This window comes from Podarcis tiliguerta, assembly GCF_965153285.1.
Source record: "Podarcis tiliguerta genome assembly, chromosome: 7".
In the NCBI taxonomy this organism is placed as follows: Eukaryota; Metazoa; Chordata; class Lepidosauria; order Squamata; family Lacertidae; genus Podarcis; species Podarcis tiliguerta.
In genome coordinates, this window is record NC_139540.1 from 65,878,124 (window position 1) to 65,898,377 (window position 20,254).

The window sequence follows — 20,254 nt, forward strand, 5'->3', positions numbered from 1 at the left end:
TCTTCTTCTTATTCTTCCTGCTCTACCAACTGAGCTATCCCAGGGACAGATTTAGTTTCAGCCAGCTTGTGCCAACCCAGCACTCACCTGTACTCCACTCAGCTGCCTCCTACGCCCCCCAAAATAGGTATGACTTCTCACTTAGCGAAAGCCTGAATAGCACCATCAGCAAGACATACACATCCTGTGGCAGAGAATAGGGAGAGCAAACCATATCAAGGTTTTCATCATCCAAGGTGTTATAAGGCAGTGGGAGTTCTACCACTCACTTTTGAATGATCGCATCACATAAAAAATCATAGAATTGCAGGAAGGGGCCATGAAGGCCATCCAGTTCAATGCAGGAATCGCTTTGCCCAATGTGGGGCTTGAACCCGCAACTTTGGGATTCAGACTCTCATGCTCTACAAGCTGAGCTCTCCTGCAGGCATCTCTGCAAATGCAGCATTTTCCACTGGAACCAATTCATGCTTTTAGCTGTAGATCGTCACCAAATGATATGTGCAACAGCTCTTACAAGAGTTTTGTTTGATGGCAGTTTTGAAGATGGGACATTGGAGAAAACAAAGTGAGGTTTGTTGTTTACTGGTCAATTCTTATTTGGAGACACTGATTGTGTGTTTTGTTGCCCCATTTCCTTAACCCATTACCTACTTTTCCCATTCTGTGCAGTGTTTTTAGTAGTCACTCCTCCCTCCGTAATGTTTACTCCAAAAACTTCTCATACTTATCCATCCATCCTGCCTTTCATCAAAATGACCTTGGTGCAGGTGACAATTCAGGATACAATAAAAGCCAGAGAAGATGCATTCAATTAAAAAAGTAAAACAATACAGTATATCTCCCCATCTGTTCCAGCACAAGCCCCATAAAAAAAATCCTTGAAGTGCCTAGCATAATATAAACATCTGCAGCTAGCACCAAAAGACAGATAATATGGGTGCCAGCCAAGGCTTTAAAGTTGACGTTCTAGTGCCAAGAAGACCCTCTGGTGGGTCACAACTCTTTGATCTCATGGAGTGGGTTGTTGTAAACAACAGGAGTATGTTCCTAAGCAACTCAGGGGTTAAGACTTCAAAACCTACACCTTGCATTGATCTTGGTGGTGATCAGGCGGCCAGTGCAGATCTTTAGGGACAAATGTAACATGGTCCTGGGCAGAAAGCTTGATCAGCAGCAGTTTTGTAGTCTCTGAACTATCTTCAATAGTAGCCCTACATTGTTGTTGTGGTTTAGTTGTTTAGTCTTGTCCGACTCTTCGTGACCCCATGGACCAGAGCACGCCAGGCACTCCTGTCTTCCACTGCCTCCCACAATTTGGTCAGACTCATGCTGGTAGCTTCGAGAACACTGTCCAACCATCTCGTCCTCTGTCGTCCCTTTCTCCTTGTGCCCTCCATCTTTCCCAACATCAGGGTCTTTTCCAGGGAGTCTTCTCTTCTCATGAGGTGGCCAAAGTATTTCAATACACCAATACCTTAGCCCTACATAAACATTCTTAAATGTACAAGGCAAACACATACATAAGTATATAAACCAAATGCCTGAAATAGTACAGGAGAACAATCCTGAAGCCATTTTGACTCTCCCAAACCATTCTGACCTCAAATATTTATCTGCAAAGAGGAAGCAAATTGGAAAGACACTCCATTGTCTTTTGCTTACCTGTCTTAAGGGTGTATTTGCGTATGAATAGGGTGAGCCTGTGACCTGGATTCAGGAACCAGACAGGGCCTTCTCAGTAGTGGCACCCGCCCTGTGGAACGCCTTCCCATCAGATGTCAAGGAAATAAGCAGCTATCCTATTTTTAAAAGACATCTGAAGGCAGCCCTGTTTAGGGAAATTTTTATATTTAATGCTGTATTGTTTTTAACACTCGATGGGGGAAATCAGCAAGGTGGGTGGGGTATAAATAATGAATTATTATTATTATTATTATTATTATTATTATTATTAAAAGCATTTACCATCACAAAAGAATGGCCAGGCTGCCCAGGTAAAGCAATCAGTGACCATTAACAGATATCCTGGCAGACTGCCTCCATCTGTGATGTATGTATGATGTTTTTGGGGGTGGTCTTGAGCTACAGGGTGGGCAATTTCAAAAGTCTCTATAAGATCTTGTGCGCCATTGTTCTGGGTTCCTCCTCCCTCCTGTGAGTGGTGAGTGAGCACCCTGTTGCAACGGTTAATAAAGATCAGGCTTACTGGCTGCTTTGCTTCTCAATATTCTCTGGTTGGCCTCTGTTATTTTCTCCTTCCGATAGGGAACCCACTGAAGGACTCTATACAGGCTCTGGGATACCCCATAAGGGAAAAGAAGCAGTTTTTTTTCTATAACAAGCCCAAGTGTCCCATCACTTGAGCATGGCTAAGAAGAACCAGGCTATTCCTGCCCAAAAGCAGCCAGAGCTGGAAAAGGGCACTTCACATCACTGAAACCACTTGGGCTTCAAGTTACTGCCTGAAATCCAGAGCCAGCACCCCTAGATTACAGACCTCATCATTTAAGGGGACGCACCTCCATCCAGAACAGGCTGCCTTCATATTCCCCCGGATATGGGAGTCATCATATTCATGTTGTCAGGATTCATTTTTGGTTTATCGGCCCTAATCTGACTTGCTGCCATTGCAAACAGAGGGCACATCCACTCTTCCACTCCTGGCTTTTTAAAAATTATTTTTGCGTTAGGGCTGATTTACGTCCCTCTTCTCTGCAGCCACTTTATATAACAGTAGTTCTTGCAGAGAGGGAATGGCTGCTCTTGTGGGCAGCTGCAGCGCCGCACATGCACAGAATTCTCACTCGCATCCTGCACTAATCAGAAGATGTAGAAACATCCGCCACCGCTGCTGTATTTCCTTGGTGTGCAAAGAACCCCCCGCCCCATTGACTTCATAGTCTCCTTGTTATGTCAACATTCTGGCCCACTGAGAAGGCTGAAATCCAATGAGTATTACACAGGCTTTCTCACTTCCCCTTTGAACATACTTTCTTAAACCACATTGCAGGGGCTTTTCAGGTGGCTCAGCTGTTTTTGTTCTCTTATTTCATTTCAAAGCAGTTACTTACAAGTGTCACGCTCCTCTTTGCAACATGCACAATTTGTAAAGTTCCCCGTTCTGTGTGTGTCCGCAACTTGTTTTGCATAGACATTTAATCTTGTTCTTATTTTCTTTTTCGTCCTCTCTCTTCCCTTTTGTCAGACAGGAAATACTTTTTGTTCATTATCAAAATTAAAACCTGTTGCGCGAATGATGCGTTGGATCTAGACAGCTGAGTAGGATCAGGTCTAATCTAAAGACGACAGAGTCTGGCTCCAGCCTCTATCTGGCACCTAACAGTAGTGCTGTATTTCCAGAGCATCTTCTGTAGGCATCCAGGAACAGCTTTTTAATGTCCATCCTTTTTTGTAATGAGAAGATAACAGAAAATGTGAAAGCCACCTCTTGGGGGTTCCCCACCACCACCAAATTTAAGGAAGTTATGGCTTACTAACGTGTCCTTAAAATGTTACACTAGTGCTATGGGGTGTGCTTGAAACTCTGGATGAACCCATATAGGGGGTGACAAGTTTTATGGGTCTTTCCTATTGTTACCGGAAAAATCCGAGGGCTCCCTTGGACAAAAAGTAAAGACACCAATCAGGGTGAATAGGAGCAAATCAGCAGCCTGTAGGCTTGGCCTTTATTGAACTGTTGCAGCAGGGTGTTCCCCTCACTTGCAGGAGAGAGGAAAGACACAGAAAATGGTGTGCAAGACCTTATAAAAACTTTTGAAATTCCCATCCTCTAGGTCAAGCCCACCCCCAGAAACATCATGCATACCTTACAGAAAGGAGGGGTTGAGGGAGGAGTTGTGGTGGTAACCTGAGTGTCCTGTCACCTGGCTGGTTCCCTTCTACCCCTCCCCATGAGTCATTTTCTGAAGACAAAAGGTAGTCGCAGTTTCCTGCCCCCTGAGGGAAGATCTGATCATTGTCCTTTGCTGAATCCACTCCCATATGCAAGTTCTTTGTGATCTTGATTGTCTTCTGTCTCGGATCATCAGGGTTGGCATAGCAACTGGGCAGGGCTCCTGTGGATGTGCTGGTATGGTGAAGGGATTATGGCGCCCTGTATCAAACCTTCCCCATTTTGTAGTCTTTCCTTCATGGATAAAATAAAAGTATGGTATGGTTGATTTTCTATGAATTTATAACAGAAGTGTAGCGTATGTAGTGTGTGAGTGTGAGTGTGTGTGAAGTTTGTACAAACTGAATGATGGGGGGGAGGTTTCCTGCTACACTATCAGTGCCGGATTTATGTATAAGCTAAACAAGTGATAGCTTAGGGCCCCACCCTCTTGCCCCCCTCCCCAATTTCACTATTAATATACTTCTTCTTAATTGTATTTCTGTTCAACAATTACTTTTACAGTGGTATCTTGGGTTAAGAACTCAATTTGTTCTTGAGGTCCGTTCTTAACCTGAAACTGTTCTTAACCTGAAGCACCACTTTAGCTAATGGGGCCTCCCGCTGCCGCCGTGCTGCCGGAGCACGATTTCTGTTCTCATCCTGAAGCAAAGTTCTTAACCTGAAGCACTATTTCTGGGTTAGCGGAGTCTGTAAACTGAAGCGTATGTAACCTGAAGCTTATGTAACCCTAGGTACCATTGTATAAAATACATATTTTATTATGTGCAAATAGCTTTAGATACCTATTAGGTCCATAAATTACCATTGTAGCATATATTCAACACAAAAAACAGTGGCAATTTGTTGTTGACACAGGGCAGCTGGACATATAAAGGGCTCCATTACCATCAATAGCTTAGGGCCTCATCAAACCTAAATCTGGCCCTGTTTCCTATAGAAGTGGACACACACATGTGGTTGCTAGCCTTTAAATGCTAGTTTGGGCCTGTAGGATAAACCTATGGGGAAGTACCTTTCATGTCACCAGTGTGACATGTAAAATGTCCCAATTTGTGTGCTCTGTAGTACACAAGCATTGCAGTGCCATCTCCAACAGCCTCTTACTTTCCCAACTTTGTGAGCCAGGTGTCCATTTTGTCTTTGGTGGGATGAAGGTGGCCATCTTGCATTGAACCCAAGTGAAATTCTCACTCCAGAAAAAGAGTCAGTACCTAACTGACTGCATAATTCAAGCTTCTGGTTTCATGTGAATTAACAACCCTGAAGACTTAATATCTGAAAGTCTAAAATGGTGTTTCATTTGTGTCTTTTGAATGAGGAATCCCGCAATGGGAATCGGAAGGTGTTTAAACTTCTAAACCTCAAAATCACGCTGGGTCCTTTGTCTGGTTAGCAGCTCCATTTGCATGCGGGTTAATTAGCATGCGGGTAATGTATTGCCCAGACTTTGTTAAGCAGCTATAGCTCAGACGTAGAACGAACGCTTTGTATATATGCAGCCCAGATTCAATCCCTATTCTCGAATGCAGTTATTTGCCATTCCAAATAGTTCTCATCCTCTTTTAAGGTTCAGAATTGTTGCTCTCGGTAAAAGGTAGATACCGGCAATAGATTTTCACAAATTTAAAATTACCATTAACAGAAGAAACCTATTCTCTCAATTCATTTGGGAGGCCCAAGATTCTTACAGTTTGGATCAGTGTAAAGTCTACAGGCATCTTACTTTCTTTGTAAAGACAGTTGGATAAATTGAACACTTGAATCTATAGCGCACCACAATTTCTCACAACTAGTGTGGCAGGTTTAACAAATTTTAATAGACGTTTGCTTCAGCTTGTGGTCCATCTCTGACATCCGTCGTCTTTGTAGCAGTTCCTGCTACAGTTTTCAATTTTGTGTTCCGTTTTGGCAAATTTAGCCATTAAGTACGATTGACTTGCATCCAGCGCTTGCAAAAAAAGGAAAGCAGGTTTCACAACCAGTCTTTCCCTTTCCCTCTGCCCCCATGCAGCCACTTTTAATTCACAGAAAGCCTCTCCAGATGTCAGTGGCGTAGCGTGGGGGTGCAGGGGGGGCCGGCCGCACCAGGCGCAACATCTGGGGGGGGGGGTGCGCTTGCACTCGCAGCTCTCTGCCCCTACTAAAATCCACGGGTTAGGGGGCGCAAATTACTTGCCTTGCCCCGGGTGCTGACAACCCACGCTACGCCACTGCCAGATGTGTCTATAGGTCCTGATTAGCATGGACTGTGTTGCACAGAACTGCAGTGCTAGGTGGAATCGCTTTAAATCAGATGGAGAGGTCTTTTCTGCAGTTCTGGAATAGAGTTCTAGACATAAGATGGAATGAACGAGAAAGGGTGGAGTTGTTTAATTTATGGTTTAAAGTAATAAACCTCAATTACTACTTTCTGGGTCCATTTCAATGCTAAACGCCGAATAATCAACACAGTCAATTATGAGTAGAATAGCTATTTGTTATTGGACTTGGGAATCTCAGTGGTGTGCCTGGCATTTAACTGAATTCTCCAGAAGACAACAGATATTTTCCATTGACTGAGTAGATTCTCTAGAGCTGTGTAGTCTGAACTTCTGGCTCCATATGAGCGAACAAACTATGAAGTCATGAACTCCTTTTAATTATTCAAAGTAATTAAAATTTCATCCAAGATCTCAAAGGATAAAAACACTAATTAGAATATTCATCAAAGGATCTGCATTTTTTAAAACAAACAAACACACACACACCAAAAAACAACAACAACCCTTGATTTGTAAATGTAAAGAGTTCTGCTTTTCCCCCGGTTGGCAGCTTTTGCTTTGGGGAGGTGATGAAGGCTAAGATGCAATTCTGAGGATAAAACTCCGTAGAAAGCTTTAAACAAAAACCCAGCAACAATTCTCCTTTAAGCCATGGCGGGAAAAAAGAATTCAGCCTAACCAGCTGGGTTGCAAGATTAGCTTTTTCTCCCAAGACAGGCTCATGTTATCAGTTCATTGTAAGCATTCCTGTGAACTGCAAAGTCCAAAGGATGCTGACCAGGCTGTTCAAGCAATGCCTTCTGCACTTTGACAAACCAGGTTGAATATTATCAGCCTCTGAACTTCCACCTTCTCTGCGGAATTGGAGTGATGGCAGCAGCAGGTAGTGGCAGCAGCTAGCAGTTGTTGTAAATAAAAATATGCCCTTTTCCCTTATGGGGTATCCAAGAGCCCATATAGAGTCCTTACATAGGTTCCCTATTTGTAGGAGAAAATAACAGAGGCCAACCAGAGAATATTGAGAAGCAAAGCAGCTAGTAAGCTTGATCTTTATTGATCTGTTGCAACAGGGTACTCCCCTCACACGCAGGAGAGGAAGAGGACCCCCAAAATTGCTGTGCAAGGGCTTATAAAGGCTTTTGAAATTCCCATTCTCTAGATCAGGACCACCCCCAGAAACATTATGCATACCTCACAGAAGGGGTGTAACCTAAGACCACCCCTCAGATACATCCCACCTACATCACAGAAATTTAAATGTTGTTTTTCTCCTGTCACAGTTTATCTCCTGTCTGGCAAGTTACTTGATTGGATTGCCTGGGGTGCCTGACCATTCTTTTGTAGTGGTAAAATACTTATTTCCTGGGCCAGGTCACAGGCTCACACCTTATTCAAACAGACATATCCTTGAGACAAGATTTGTGAGGAAAGAGACAATGTGGAGGCTTTTCCAGTTTAACCTTGCAGAGAAAGGATTTGGTCAGTTTAGGAAACAAAATGGTTCCAGGTTGGTCTTCCTGTGTTGATCTATGTATGTGCAGTTATGAACATTGCCATATATCTAATACCATAAAATTCCTACCACACAGTTCTATGGGCTGTTTCTTTTTAGCTGTAACTGAGGGGAGGGAGGGAGCTCCATAGTTTTCTTAAAGAACAATGCGGCTCATCGGCTAAAAGTTCAGCTAGAGAGTTCTTCTCATGCTTGATTAGTTTGCCAGCGATTCAGATCAACTCTCATGAGGCCACCAAGCGTCCTAACTAATAATATTGGAGCTAATGTTCTTGTTTCATTCTGGTCAGTATTCCAACTTCTCCCATTAATGACTATCTACTTTGACGAACTGTGTTTATTCCACATCTTAACCACTAGGTAATCTGCCTTTGCTTTAGGAGGGCACAGAACTGCTTAGAAGCATATATTGGCGTTAATGACCAAAACTGGTGTTGGCTTACTTTAGGGACTTGCCACTAATAAATATAGGATCTAAACCTTTAGGCAGAAACCCATAGAATTGTGGAGTTGGAAGGAGAGTCATGTATTCCCACCTCCTGTGATTCAGGCATCTCAACTAAGTCACACATGAAAGATGGCCATCCAACCTCTGCTTAAAAACCACCAAGATCATTAAAAACTCACCTGTTAATGGAGTGCACTTCCTTCCTGCCCAGAAAATAAGCTGTTGATATTTTTGTCTGTTGAATCAGAGTTGGAAAGTGTTATGTACTGAAGTTCTCACCCTGGGCCAGCAGGGGGATACTGGAGATAGTTTTCACTCAGGTCCACATATGCAAATAAGGGATTGAAAGTGACGTTCAGTGATTGGATAGTTACAGAAAATAGTTACAGTTGCGTTGTAGTGGAGCTCTATATAAGCAGCCTGCCTGAACCCTTCAGTTCAGTTCTGTTCTGGCCTGTGAATAAACAAGAGCTGTTTGAAGAATCGCTGTGTCGTCTGTTATGTTCACCCACAACTTAACAGAAAGGCCCTGAGGACCATCTTACTCCAACCCCCTGTAATGCAGGAATATGCAGCTGTCCCGTACGGGGATTGAACCTGCACCCTTGGTGTTATCAGCACCATGCTCTAGCCAACTGAGCTATCCAGGCAAAGTCTGTATTGCTATGGCCAGTGATGAACACAGCTAATAAACAGATGCTCATTATTGAACATCCTGTTTAGGAGAGCGATCAATATTGTGTCCCTCTAATGTTGTCGGTAAACTTTGTTTCCTCTTGTTGATTTAAAATCTGTTGCTGTCTCACCCATGATTTTCTCTCTGTTGCAGCATTAGCCACTACGTCGTTGCAATGTCTTTCACCATCTTCCTGCTGCTTTTGAGTGGAGTGGCTCAGCTGCTCACTACGAAGAGACTAGCACTTTGGAAAGAAGCTAAGCACCATTCCTTGTGACAAATGGGGTAGAGAGGTCCGTATCGTTGGAAACTGCAACCTCCCTGAGTGACAAGTGGAGTTATGAGACTGGCTGCCAGAAACACCGAAAGAACTTGATGCTACAGGCAACGAAACCTTGACCAGCTCCTTTCTCTTTGGAATTGTACCTTGTCTCCCTCCCCTCCCCCCCGAAGAGAGAGACACAGCCACGAGGTTTTTTTTGCCAAAAACTGAATATATGGTCCGCTTCAATGTTGGAAGATGAGTGCTATGTATGGTTTTTCCAGAGAGATTCAAATGGGTGACAAGGAAATAAACTGGCTCTGTAACTAGGCCCAAAAGGCACAGGAGAGCAATCCCAAGGCCGACAGAATATTGCCCTTTGTCCACAGTCTGCTTCTGGACCAAATCGTGGACTGGTCAGCTTGCTTTGAATTTCTTTTGGTGCCTATTTCTCACTTCTGATGTGTTAAGATCAAATTTAGAGGCTTGTGTATAATGGGAGGAGACTAAAACTTGAATTTTGCTACCTTTTTTAAAAAAACAACACCCAAAAACATATGGGTTGTATGTGCGAGTGAGAGATGAATTAATTCCTGTTTTAAAAGAAGATGCTGTAGATTATTTTTTCTATGATTAATTTTATAGGATGCACTTGAAAAGAACTCTCTCTCTGCCCAAACTGAAGCTTAAATAAAAGGAGGAGGAACCACAACGACAAAAGAGAGATTTCATTTGTCATAATCTCAGCAACAGTCCTGTGAGCCAAGTTAGGCTGAAGGACAGTGACTTGCCTAAGGCCAACTTAAGGAGCTGCAGATCTGAGCAGAGATTGAAACCCAGCCTCCCCCCCCCCCATTCAAGCTCTGTTCATTACACTGAGACAACATGTGCCCTCTTAAGTAGAACTGGCAAGCTGTTAAAGCTCCGGAGAATGAAAAGCTTTTACATTTGGAATCCCACTTCACTTGGTAACCAAACCTAGGAAGCCGTATCGCATACTGGAATTCACAATGCAAGCAGGCTGAGAAATGGTATATATTTTGCACCTAATGCTTTCATGGGTAGCTGCTCAGATAAACACTTTGCCATCAGCTCGTACACAATGCACCCTTTGGACAATAGGAGCCTTTTTGTGCGTCAGCTCAACTTGCTCTTATTTTAGTGCAGGTTGGCATGATACTATACCTGAATATTCAGAAGTAAGCCCTCATTGAGTTCAGTGGGGCCTGCTTGCAGACAAGTGGATGTTGCAGTAGGAGGCCTAGAACGCATCTGTACAGTACTACCTCGGATTAAGTACTTAATTCGTTCCGGAGGTCTGTTCTTAACCTCAAACTGTTCTTAACCTGAAGCACCACTTTAGCTAATGGGGCCTCCTGCTGCCGCCGTGCCACCGGAACACAATTTCTGTTCTCATCCTGAAGCAAAGTTCTTAACCTGAAGCACTATTTCTGGGCTAGCGGAGTGTGTAACCTGAAGCGTATGTAACCTGAAGTGTTTGTAACCCTAGGTACCACTGTATTAGGTTATCTTGCTTTCTGTATCTAGACCTGTTTGCTTTTGCTGTGATGAACGAGTTGTGGGTATTGTTATTTAATTTCTGTGCTGCTTAAAGCCAAAATAGCCATTTACCAAGCACAGTGGTACCTTTAGATATGCACACATCTAGTTGCGTATCTTTCAGGATGTGAACTTGGCAAACCCAGAAGTATTTTTCTGGGTTTCGCGCCATGCACATACGCAGAAGCAGCACCTCTGGTTGCGAATTCCTTGGGATGTAGCCAGAGCTCTAGAATGGAGGTACCACTGTATAAAAATCTGTTACGCAGACGTTAAAATATCCCGAATCAAAATGCACAATAAAACAATCCGATTTAAGACACAGCTATTAAAATGAACAGGTGGCCCTAGTTCACGTGATCAAAGGAATGCCTCTATTGTATGATTTCAATCTGTCTTGGACATACAATATATGGAAATATTGTTTGTATATAAGTGGACGTTCGCCTAACCAATCACAACAGATGGCAGAGTCATCTGTAGGAATAGAGACTGTAGGAATAGTAGCCTGCCATAGCTCTGAGAAAGAAAGTACATATAAAATCCATGAAACATGCATGCCAGTATTGGAGCATGCCAGCAAGGGATTCATCCTGTACTGCTTTAGCCCCTTGGCTCTGTGGCATTAAAGCCATGTCACTCTTGCTGTGGTACCCAGTCATCCCAGTAGAAATGTTAGCACTGCAAAACTGGATGCAGACATCCATCTGCTTGTCAGTTACCATCAATCACTTTATCATGGGAGAGCGATCATTGCCATGTTATTTAAGCCGCTGAACAGCAACGAAGCAATTGGAACAAAGTCTTCTAAAATGGTGGCTGCTAACTCATCTCTCCAGTTAACACTTGATACCAAGCTGCAGAATACCTTAAGCTATTCAAAATTATAATAAAGCAATTGACGTGTTTCAATACCGGCATTATGAGTGTCCTTGGGCGGATCGACACTCTTCATTTGTAACATTAAAAATACGTTATTAAAATGTGACACCAGAGGGTGCTGCAGAGCAGCAAGCCGCCGGCAATGGAAAACTGCCATTAAACGTTCTAAACGTTATTCAATATAATGTTCTATAAGATCAGTATAGATCCAGCCCTGAATAGTAAAGGTAAAGGTACCCCTGCCCGTATGGGCCAGTCTTGACAGACTCTAGGGTTGTGCGCCCATCTCACTCAAGAGGCCGGGGGCCAGCGCTGTCCGCAGACACTTCCGGGTCACGTAGCCAGCATGACATCGCTGCTCTGGCGAGCCAGAGCCGCACACGGAAACGCCGTTTACCTTCCCGCTAGTAAGCGGTCCCTATTTATCTACTTGCACCCGGGAGTGCTTTCGAACTGCTAGGTTGGTAGGCGCTGGGACCGAACAACGGGAGCGCACCCCGCCGCGGGGATTCGAACCGCCGACCTTTCGATCAGCAAGCCCTAGGCGCTGAGGCTTTTACCCACAGCGCCACCAGCGTCCCACTATAGTAGGACCCTGAATAGATAGGACCCAGAAGAAAATCCTATTTCCTACCTAAAATATATTTTTTTCTGTAATTGTGTGTGTTTGTCCTAACCATTTGGATTCCTGGCAAAGTTGTATGGAGGAAACTGGTGTATGAAAAGAAAAATCCAAAATAGGGGAAGGGCTTTTTTTTAGCCAGAACACACCAAAACTCAGTTTCAGCACCTCTCAGGTGGGCTCCATTGCCGTTACAAGAAAACATGGCAAGTTCCAGCACCTCTTTTTCTAGAAAAATAATACTGGCTACATAAGAGGTTTGACATGAAAAATGACACTGATGCATCTCTTCCTATTGGCTTTAACCATGCATTGGGAAAGATGGTTTTGATTTCCACCCTGTTTCACCTCCACTCCTGTGATATGCCCTGATAAGATTAATTTTCTGATTCCATTGGCTTTGTTCTTAGTTGGGCTGCAAGACCAGTGACCTTAGCTGACTCCCTCTTGACCGCTTTATTAACTCCGTTACTAGCAAACACCCTCTCCAGAGCTATTTTACATGTCCCCTATGGAAAGTCTGACTGGCTATGCTATTCCTGGATTTCCTCGGGGTGGGAGCAGGCAGAAATCTTTGGGCTGCCTGTTTGAATTTTCTCCAGCGCTGGAAGCTGGCAGAATTCTGCCAGTTAAGCAGTCTTATTTGATTGTGTTGTGGGATTATGTGCCTCTTTGTTCTGCACATAAACAAGCTCCAAACACAATATTCTTTAATCCAAGGCCAAGGCAATTATTGGAGAAAGTTGGAAAGCACAGGGAAGCCAGGTCCCTCATTCTCCATCTTTCACAGGGAGTGGATAAGCATCCTATCAAGTTGGGCCGCCTTAATTGTAGTTGTGAAGCTCAGAAAAGCTGCTTGCATGGACATGTGCATGAAAACCTCTCAAAACCAAATCTTGCAGAAAGCTAATCTCATTAGCATCCATCACTTTGTAAATCCATCATTCAAGAGCTGCAGGCTATCCATTGGTAGTCTGATCAACAGAACATTTCTGTTGCCATTTGGGAAGGGAAGAGGGGCTATTGGTTTGGTCTGGGTCTTGTTCTTGTTCTTGTTGATTTTTCAGCTGTTCTTCCTTCAGTGATCCTGTTCCATGCAGAGGGTGCATGATAGACAAACCAGTGCCAGATGTTGCGGAACTGCAATTCCCATCATCCCTGACCATTGCGTTCCACAGGGTGGGTGCCACAGCCGAGAAGGTCCTCTGCCTGGTTCCCTGTAACTTCACTTTTTGCAGTCAGGTGTGCCTACCTGGCAGCAAGTCAGTATGCCAAGTCTGAAGTCCAGCAGTCAGGATACAGTTCAGGGTTCAAAGCCAAAACCCAGTCTGTAGAGGTCTAGTAGCATCCAAATCAAGATCTGTCAACTTGGGCAGTTGAGCAAACCCAGCACCTCAGCTCTGCTGACCTTTTGCACTTTGCCTGCTGATTGCAGCACCTGAGCTTGACGAGGCAGGTGACCTTCACCTGTTCCAGCTGAGGAATCACAACCTTCTTCCAGAGCTAGCGAGCCTCACCTGGCCAGCTAGCGAGCTGGTCTGTGGGCCCTTGCCTGCCTCAGCTTACTAGAGCGCCTTTCCTGCAGCTGCCTCTGCCCCAGAGACTGCTGTGTCCATGGGGACAGGGGCCATCTGGTGATGGGGCCTGCTGCTCTTGTTCCTGTGTGCTGACCTCTATCTCTTCACCATTCTCTGTCAGTGAGTACTTCCTTCCCTATCCCCTGCTTGCTCCGGTGCATCCCAGCTACACTTCTCGCCAGGATCATCTTTCTCCTCCCCACCGTCCTACTAGTTCATGACATGAGGGAATCGCCAGAAGGTCCTCAGAGCTGGACTTCAATGTCTGGGCTGATGGGGGTGGAGACGCTCCTTCAGGTATACAGGGCCAAAGCCATTTAGGGCTTCAAAAGTCAGCACCAAAACTTTGAATTGTGGCCAGGAACATACTCGGAGCCAGTGTAGATCATCCAGGTGTTATATGCTAGCAAAGTTCCATAGTAAGTAGGAGGACTTAGGTTATGACTAATTTTGCCCTTTCTTTTGAGGGAAACTTGGTGGCAAGTAATTTCAGGTAGGGCAGATCCTTTAAGTCAGGGATGACCAAACTTGGCCCTCCTGATGTTTGGGGACTACAACTCCCATCATCCCTGACCCCTGGTCCTGTTAGCTAGGGATGATGGGCATTGTAGTCCCAAAACAGCTGGAGGGCCAAGTTTGGCCAACAGTGCTTTAAGTTGTTGAACTGGGCCCTGTTTTTAAAAGCACCAAAACAAACCCAGCCCTGTAACAGCCGAGCCAAACTTGGCAGGCTGAATTCTAAGTAAATAAATAGGAGGAATACTTGGAGCTATTAAGCAGGTCTTTTGTGTTTATGTTAGAGGAAGCGTTGTTGAGATGTTATGCTTACACAGAAAGTACGGTACATGGGGAAAATAAGGGGAGTGTTTCTTCCACAGACAGCAACGTATAAAACATGGGCAGAGAAACATGGCCCCTCTCCTGGAAAACAGGGTCATATTTACCGACTTTTAGTGAAGGTGGTTCGTCACTCTAAAAATGTTTATAGCTGATGCTCTCTGCATCATTACCAGCTTGCGATAATTAATTTGGATAATTACCACATTGGTGAAATCAATTTCTCTCATCATTGTTAGTGCCATTGGAGTACCCACAACAACTATTGTGGTAAGTGCGCTTACATGGGTCTGAAATTCTGCGGTGTTGGAAATTGCAGCTGAATGATTTGGCCATGTAGATGGGAGTTTTGCAGCCCGGTCCTAGCCATTTCTGTTGATTCTGGCAGGACAGCTTTCAAGCATGCACGCTTAGGACTGCAGGAAATACTTGTAATAGTATTTGTTCATAGCTTCCTCGTGGTGTTAGTGTTTACAGCGTCTGTTCAGTATATGTTCTGCTAAATGCATAGCTTGCAGCTGCCACCATCAGTTTTTTCTTTAACTACAGGCACAGAGGGGGCTCAAGTCTTATTGAAACTGCAGCACATTTTCAGCTCTGATATTGATATATATTCCCCCCCCCCTCTCTCTCTCTCACACACACACACACAGACACACACACCTCCCTCCCCAGAGTGTGGCAGTCCATTAGGGCAACCAAGGCTCAGCCCTACCAAGTGAAATGCCCAGCAATTATTATTATTATTATTATTATTATTATTATTATTATTATTAAAAGGCTTCCCTCAAATCTCAAAGCCACACTCTTCCCTGTCTCACAAAATCCTTCCACAACCCATATCAGTCTAGAGAGTTCTAGGTACTTTTCTGCCAATCTCCCTTTCTCTGACCTATCAGCTCTTGGCACTACTCAGCCAGTCTGATTGATACTGACAGGAGATCCCATTCTTCTGTCTTCAGGAAGAAAAATCATTTTTTCTCTTACTGAGTCTACTAGCTATTTGCCCTGTCCCCACCCACTGTCATTACCTGACCCCACTTAGGATATATCTGAGGTTAACTTGCCTACTTGTTTATTTTTAAAAAACTTCTTATTAAATATTTTGTTGGGTTACAAACGTACGTACATCGTTTCTGTTTTCAGATAAAAGTCCTTTCTCCAGCTCAGTTTCAATCTTTTACATAGTCTGTTTGCAAGGTTTTTGTGTCGGTGTCACATGGGTAGGTTCTTTTTCTATTAATTTTTTTAGTTTTCATTGGTGGTGAGAGAGATTTCGGGGGGGGGGGGGCAGGGCATGGTTGGTTACCTATAGTGGACTGCAGTGATTTTTGTTTGTGTTTGTAAGAGGGAGAGGCCTGTTGTTGGATCGACTTAGCCTTATTTATTTGTACTCTATCGGTGGGTTGTTGTCTTGGTGGGCTGTGTGTATGTAATAAAGGGGAGCTACACCAGGGTGAAGGCGTCCTCTTTTATTTGTCCCTGTGCTAGTTCCAGTTTATCAGTTAGCTTCTCTAGCAAAGCTGTTTCCAATACACTTTTATACCAGTGGTCCATGTTCACTCCTGCCAGGTCCCTCCTATGTCTAGTTATGATGCTCCTGTCTGCTGAGAGTAGAGACTCAGCTACATTAGTAAGGAAACAGTGATTTGGATGTTCTATAAACATATGTGACAACAGATGGCGCCAGAGAGCAGAATATTTTAAAAACGCAATTTTCCATATAGATTTTTTCTTTTGTTATAACAATCTAATTTCTAATAGCATCATTGTTGTCTTTCCTGTGTCTAGATCCACCCTAGGTGGGTTATAAGTTCTTTGTAGTGTGAGTGTGCATTATTGCCTTGTAAAATATTCCACAGGGCCAATTCTGGGGTGGCTTCTACTTTATTTGCCCTGGGAGCTGTTGTGAGCACACTCAGAGCTGTTTTCCTTTAAAGCCACACCTCCACACAGCTCAAAGCAAGCTCTTTCCAGGCAGACAGGAGAAGGGAATGTTTGGTAGTTTGACACTCCATGCGGTAAAGTTGTTCCATATGTTTTCACCAGGGCAGGCATGTTTGCTTATTTACATATAGTCCCAAGCAGGTCAAGCTGGTATTCACACTTCTCCTCCTCCTCTCTGTGAGGTTGGTTGTGCTGAGAGAGGGGGACTAGCCAGGGTCAGCTGGTGTGTTTCATGACAAAGTGAGAATTTGAACCCGGATCTCTGCAGTCCTAGTCCCTACTCTGTACACCACACTGCTGGTAAATTTCCACACTGTGCTGCAAGGAAGTGGTTTGCTAAGGAAATGGAATTGGGCAAGAAACGGTCAGTTTGTCACCGTTTCGTTTTATATATGTATGTTGTTTTGTCATTAGCCAAAAGCCTGCGATTCCTGAAATTTAGTGACAACTTCCAAGATATTAAGAATTACCATTAAATGCCAGCATCTGCCGAGTTTTACTGTAATAGTTTTGTATTTATTGTAACTACATATATAAATATGTATGAAAGTGGAGATGTCTAAAATTGGCTGCAGTGGCCTGGAAACTATTTTGTTTAGCTTAGGTTTGGACTACTATAAACATATTGCTCGCTTTAAGAAAGATATCTCAGCTAAAGATTTGGGGGATCAACTGACCTTCTGTTTGATGTTTCCTGCCATGACCGCAAACACAAATACATTTCACTAAGTTTGCAGAAGCTCAGCAGAATCCCTGAACCCTTCAAGTGACATTATACTATGAATGGAATGAGTGGAAAACACGTTACCCAAGACATTTCATTTACAGTGGTACCTCGGGTTACATACGCTTCAGGTTACAGACTCCGCTAACCCAGAAATAGTACCTCGGGTTAAGAACTTTGCTTCAGGATGAGAACAGAAATCATGCAGCGGCGGCGCAGCAGCAGCAGGAGGCCCCATTAGCTAAAGTGGTGCTTCAGGTTAAGAACAGTTTCTGGTTAAGAACGGACCTCCGGAATGAATTAAGTACTTAACCCAAGGTACCACTGTATTTGCCTCAGCACTGTTTATATTCTACCAGAGATGTAGTGGCTTGTTTTAGTTTGTAGCAAAGGGAATTAAATTTGTTTGGGGGGTGAGATGAAAACCAAATGAGTACAGTACGTTTCATTCTTCCCTGTAAAGGGTTGTGTGGCCAGGGGAATCCTGTGCCCTAACTCAGGTCTCCCGAAGAAAACCCTATATCCTCCCCTTTTTGTAAGTGCTTGCCAAAGTGCTTGTCAGGCTTCAGGGACTCAGATTTCTTCCCGCCCCGCCCCCACTTTGGCAGTAGATAAGCAGAACAAGCGAAAGGAGTCTCTTACAGGTTAGAATTTTTTAATGATCACAGCAAAAGAACAAAGAATCCATTTCTAGGAATGAAGGTGCTCCCAATTAAGGATTCCACCCACTTCCCCCCTAGTCACCCACGTCACTTCTGTGTCTCGAAACCTGATCTCGCAACCATTGTGCTTTCTGTGCAGCCACCTTATCTGCTCTCCTTGACCTTGGGCTGAGCGGATGGACGCTTTCCAGCAAAAGGGAGTCTGTTAGCTCTCTCCCCCCCAGTTCTTCTTCTCCTAGCTGCTCACCACCCAGTACTTCCCAACTTCTGTCTTTTGAACTGTGTGTCCCTCTGCAAACCACTGTTCCAAATCTATACTGTCCTCCTGCTCCTGGGAAGATTCAGGATTCTGATCAGGAGCAGGGGGAGGGGGAGGCTCCTACCATTCCTCCTCTGTGTAGCCCTCATCAGCACGGCCCCTGGCAGTACTGCAGGACCGACAAAGGGGGAGAATGCTCCCGAGTGTAACCAGACCAAAAATAGGACAAGCCAAAGCACAAGAAGATCGGAGAGGTTTCCTGCAAGTTCCACAGATGAAGAGTACAGTACCCAAAGGCCCCGGGACTTATTTCCCTCCAGCAAACATTAAGGCTGATTTTCCACCACAACTGTTGAGTAGCGCTTATGAAGATTTGGAAGGAACTCAGGGTTCCACTCAAAGATAAAGTAGCTGATGTTGGGAAGAGGTTACAAAAATGGCGCCAGCAGCCATGGATCAATGTACCTCCAACTTAAAGACTCTGAAATGAGTGCAGAAATGACATTTGCAGAAATGAAATCTTCCATCTAGTAGAATTGCCTTGGTCATCTTCCCTCTGGAAATGCCCGCCCCAACTGATTGGGTTTTTTAAAAAAACTATCCTCAGGTACCTACCCTAGGAGTATGATGGTGTATTGGTGAAAGTGAACATTTGCAGGAAACTATATGGTGATTTCATGGCTTTTGAGATTTATCAATAAAATGTCTGGCAGGACTCTGTCCAATGACTTTCTCTGAGTATTTACTAGGATGCCTTGGTAAATATTGATATGTACCAATACATAAAGTGAGAGCTGGACCATAAAGAAGGCTGATCGCCGATGAATTGACGCTTTTGAATTATGGTGCTGGAGGAGACTCTTTAGAGTCCCATGGACTGCAAGAAGATCAAACGCATCCATTCTTAAGGAAATCAGCCCTGAGTGCTCACTGGAAGGACAGATAGTGAAGCTGAGGCTCCAATACTTTGGCCACCTCATGAGAAGAGAAGACTCCCTGGAAAAGACCCTGATGCTGGGAAAGATGGAGGGCACAAGGAGAAGGGGACGACAGAGGATGAGATGGTGGGACAGTGTTCTCGAAGCTACAAACATGAGTCTGACCAAACTGCGGGTGGCAGTGGAAGACAGGAGTGCCTGGCGTGCTCTGGTCCATGGGGTCACGAAGAGTCGGACACGACTGAACGACTAAACAACAACAACACCAATACAATAGTGCAGCGTGGATCAAATTAGCACCTGTTTGGCAAAGCAGGTCTTTAGAGCGAGGTAAAATACATCCCAGCGTTAGAAATAGACCCAAGATGGCGCTTGTGCTGCTCTTTCACTTTTCCAGTCGTACTTGGATTTTATGTGATCAGCACAGCAGAGCTGTGACTCTTAGCCAATTATTATATGGATCCAATCATATTAATTCAACAAAACTCTCCTCCGAGGCTGCCTTGCATGGCTTTATGCTTTCAGATGTCGAGTAAGGCTTTGTGGAAGAAGGAGAGCCTTAATCAATCTCAATAGAGAAGAAAAAATGTTTTAAAATATGAAAGAACAAGGATTTATTTTCCAGTAAATCATATCAGGCCTCATTCGGTTCCCAGCAGATTATCCTCACCTCAGTAAAATGTGACTGAACCCCTTTATCAGTATTGATCTGTTTAGGAATGGTCTGGAATGTTTCCTAGCATCTAGCAGAGATTAATTCTATTATCTGGTGTGAATACAGATAGCTGCTTCCTCCTACATCGAAGCTTCATTATACCAGTGTGGTGTAATTCTCCTTACTAGTTACTCTGGAGTAGGTTAGTCATCCTGTGAACTTGTACAGGTCATCTGTATTCACCCAAGACTCCCCTAGACAAGCAATTTAGTGAGCATCTGTTCTGATTTCCTTGCACAAAGCTTATATGGACATTAAGACTATGTCTGGTCATTTTGAAATTGATTGCAGGGAGGTTCCCTGACAATGAGCATTCACCTTGATTTGCTTGCGTCTTCCTGTTAATCATTAGCACTTACCCATGTTTTTCAGTGCATTTCCCCCATGACTTTCTTAAGAGTGGTGTAAAAATTGGGGTCAGGCTTTTGCTGCCCATGGGACTCTGGGTCACC

General features: G+C 44.1%; 1 protein-coding gene across 7 annotated transcripts in view; it reads left to right on the forward strand.

Annotated features, from left to right (window-relative positions):
* The window catches only part of PIGN (phosphatidylinositol glycan anchor biosynthesis class N), an 85,425-nt gene extending 73,874 nt beyond the window's left edge, over positions 1–11,551 (forward strand). For all 7 annotated transcript variants that reach the window (XM_083449335.1, XM_083449331.1, XM_083449333.1 and 4 more), the window contains one exon: positions 8,971–11,551. In XM_083449335.1, coding sequence (XP_083305461.1) covers positions 8,971–9,094 — 124 coding nt within the window. In that variant the 3' untranslated portion in view covers positions 9,095–11,551. The remainder of the gene's footprint in view (positions 1–8,970) is intronic.
* Positions 11,552–20,254: the final 8,703 nt, after the last annotated feature.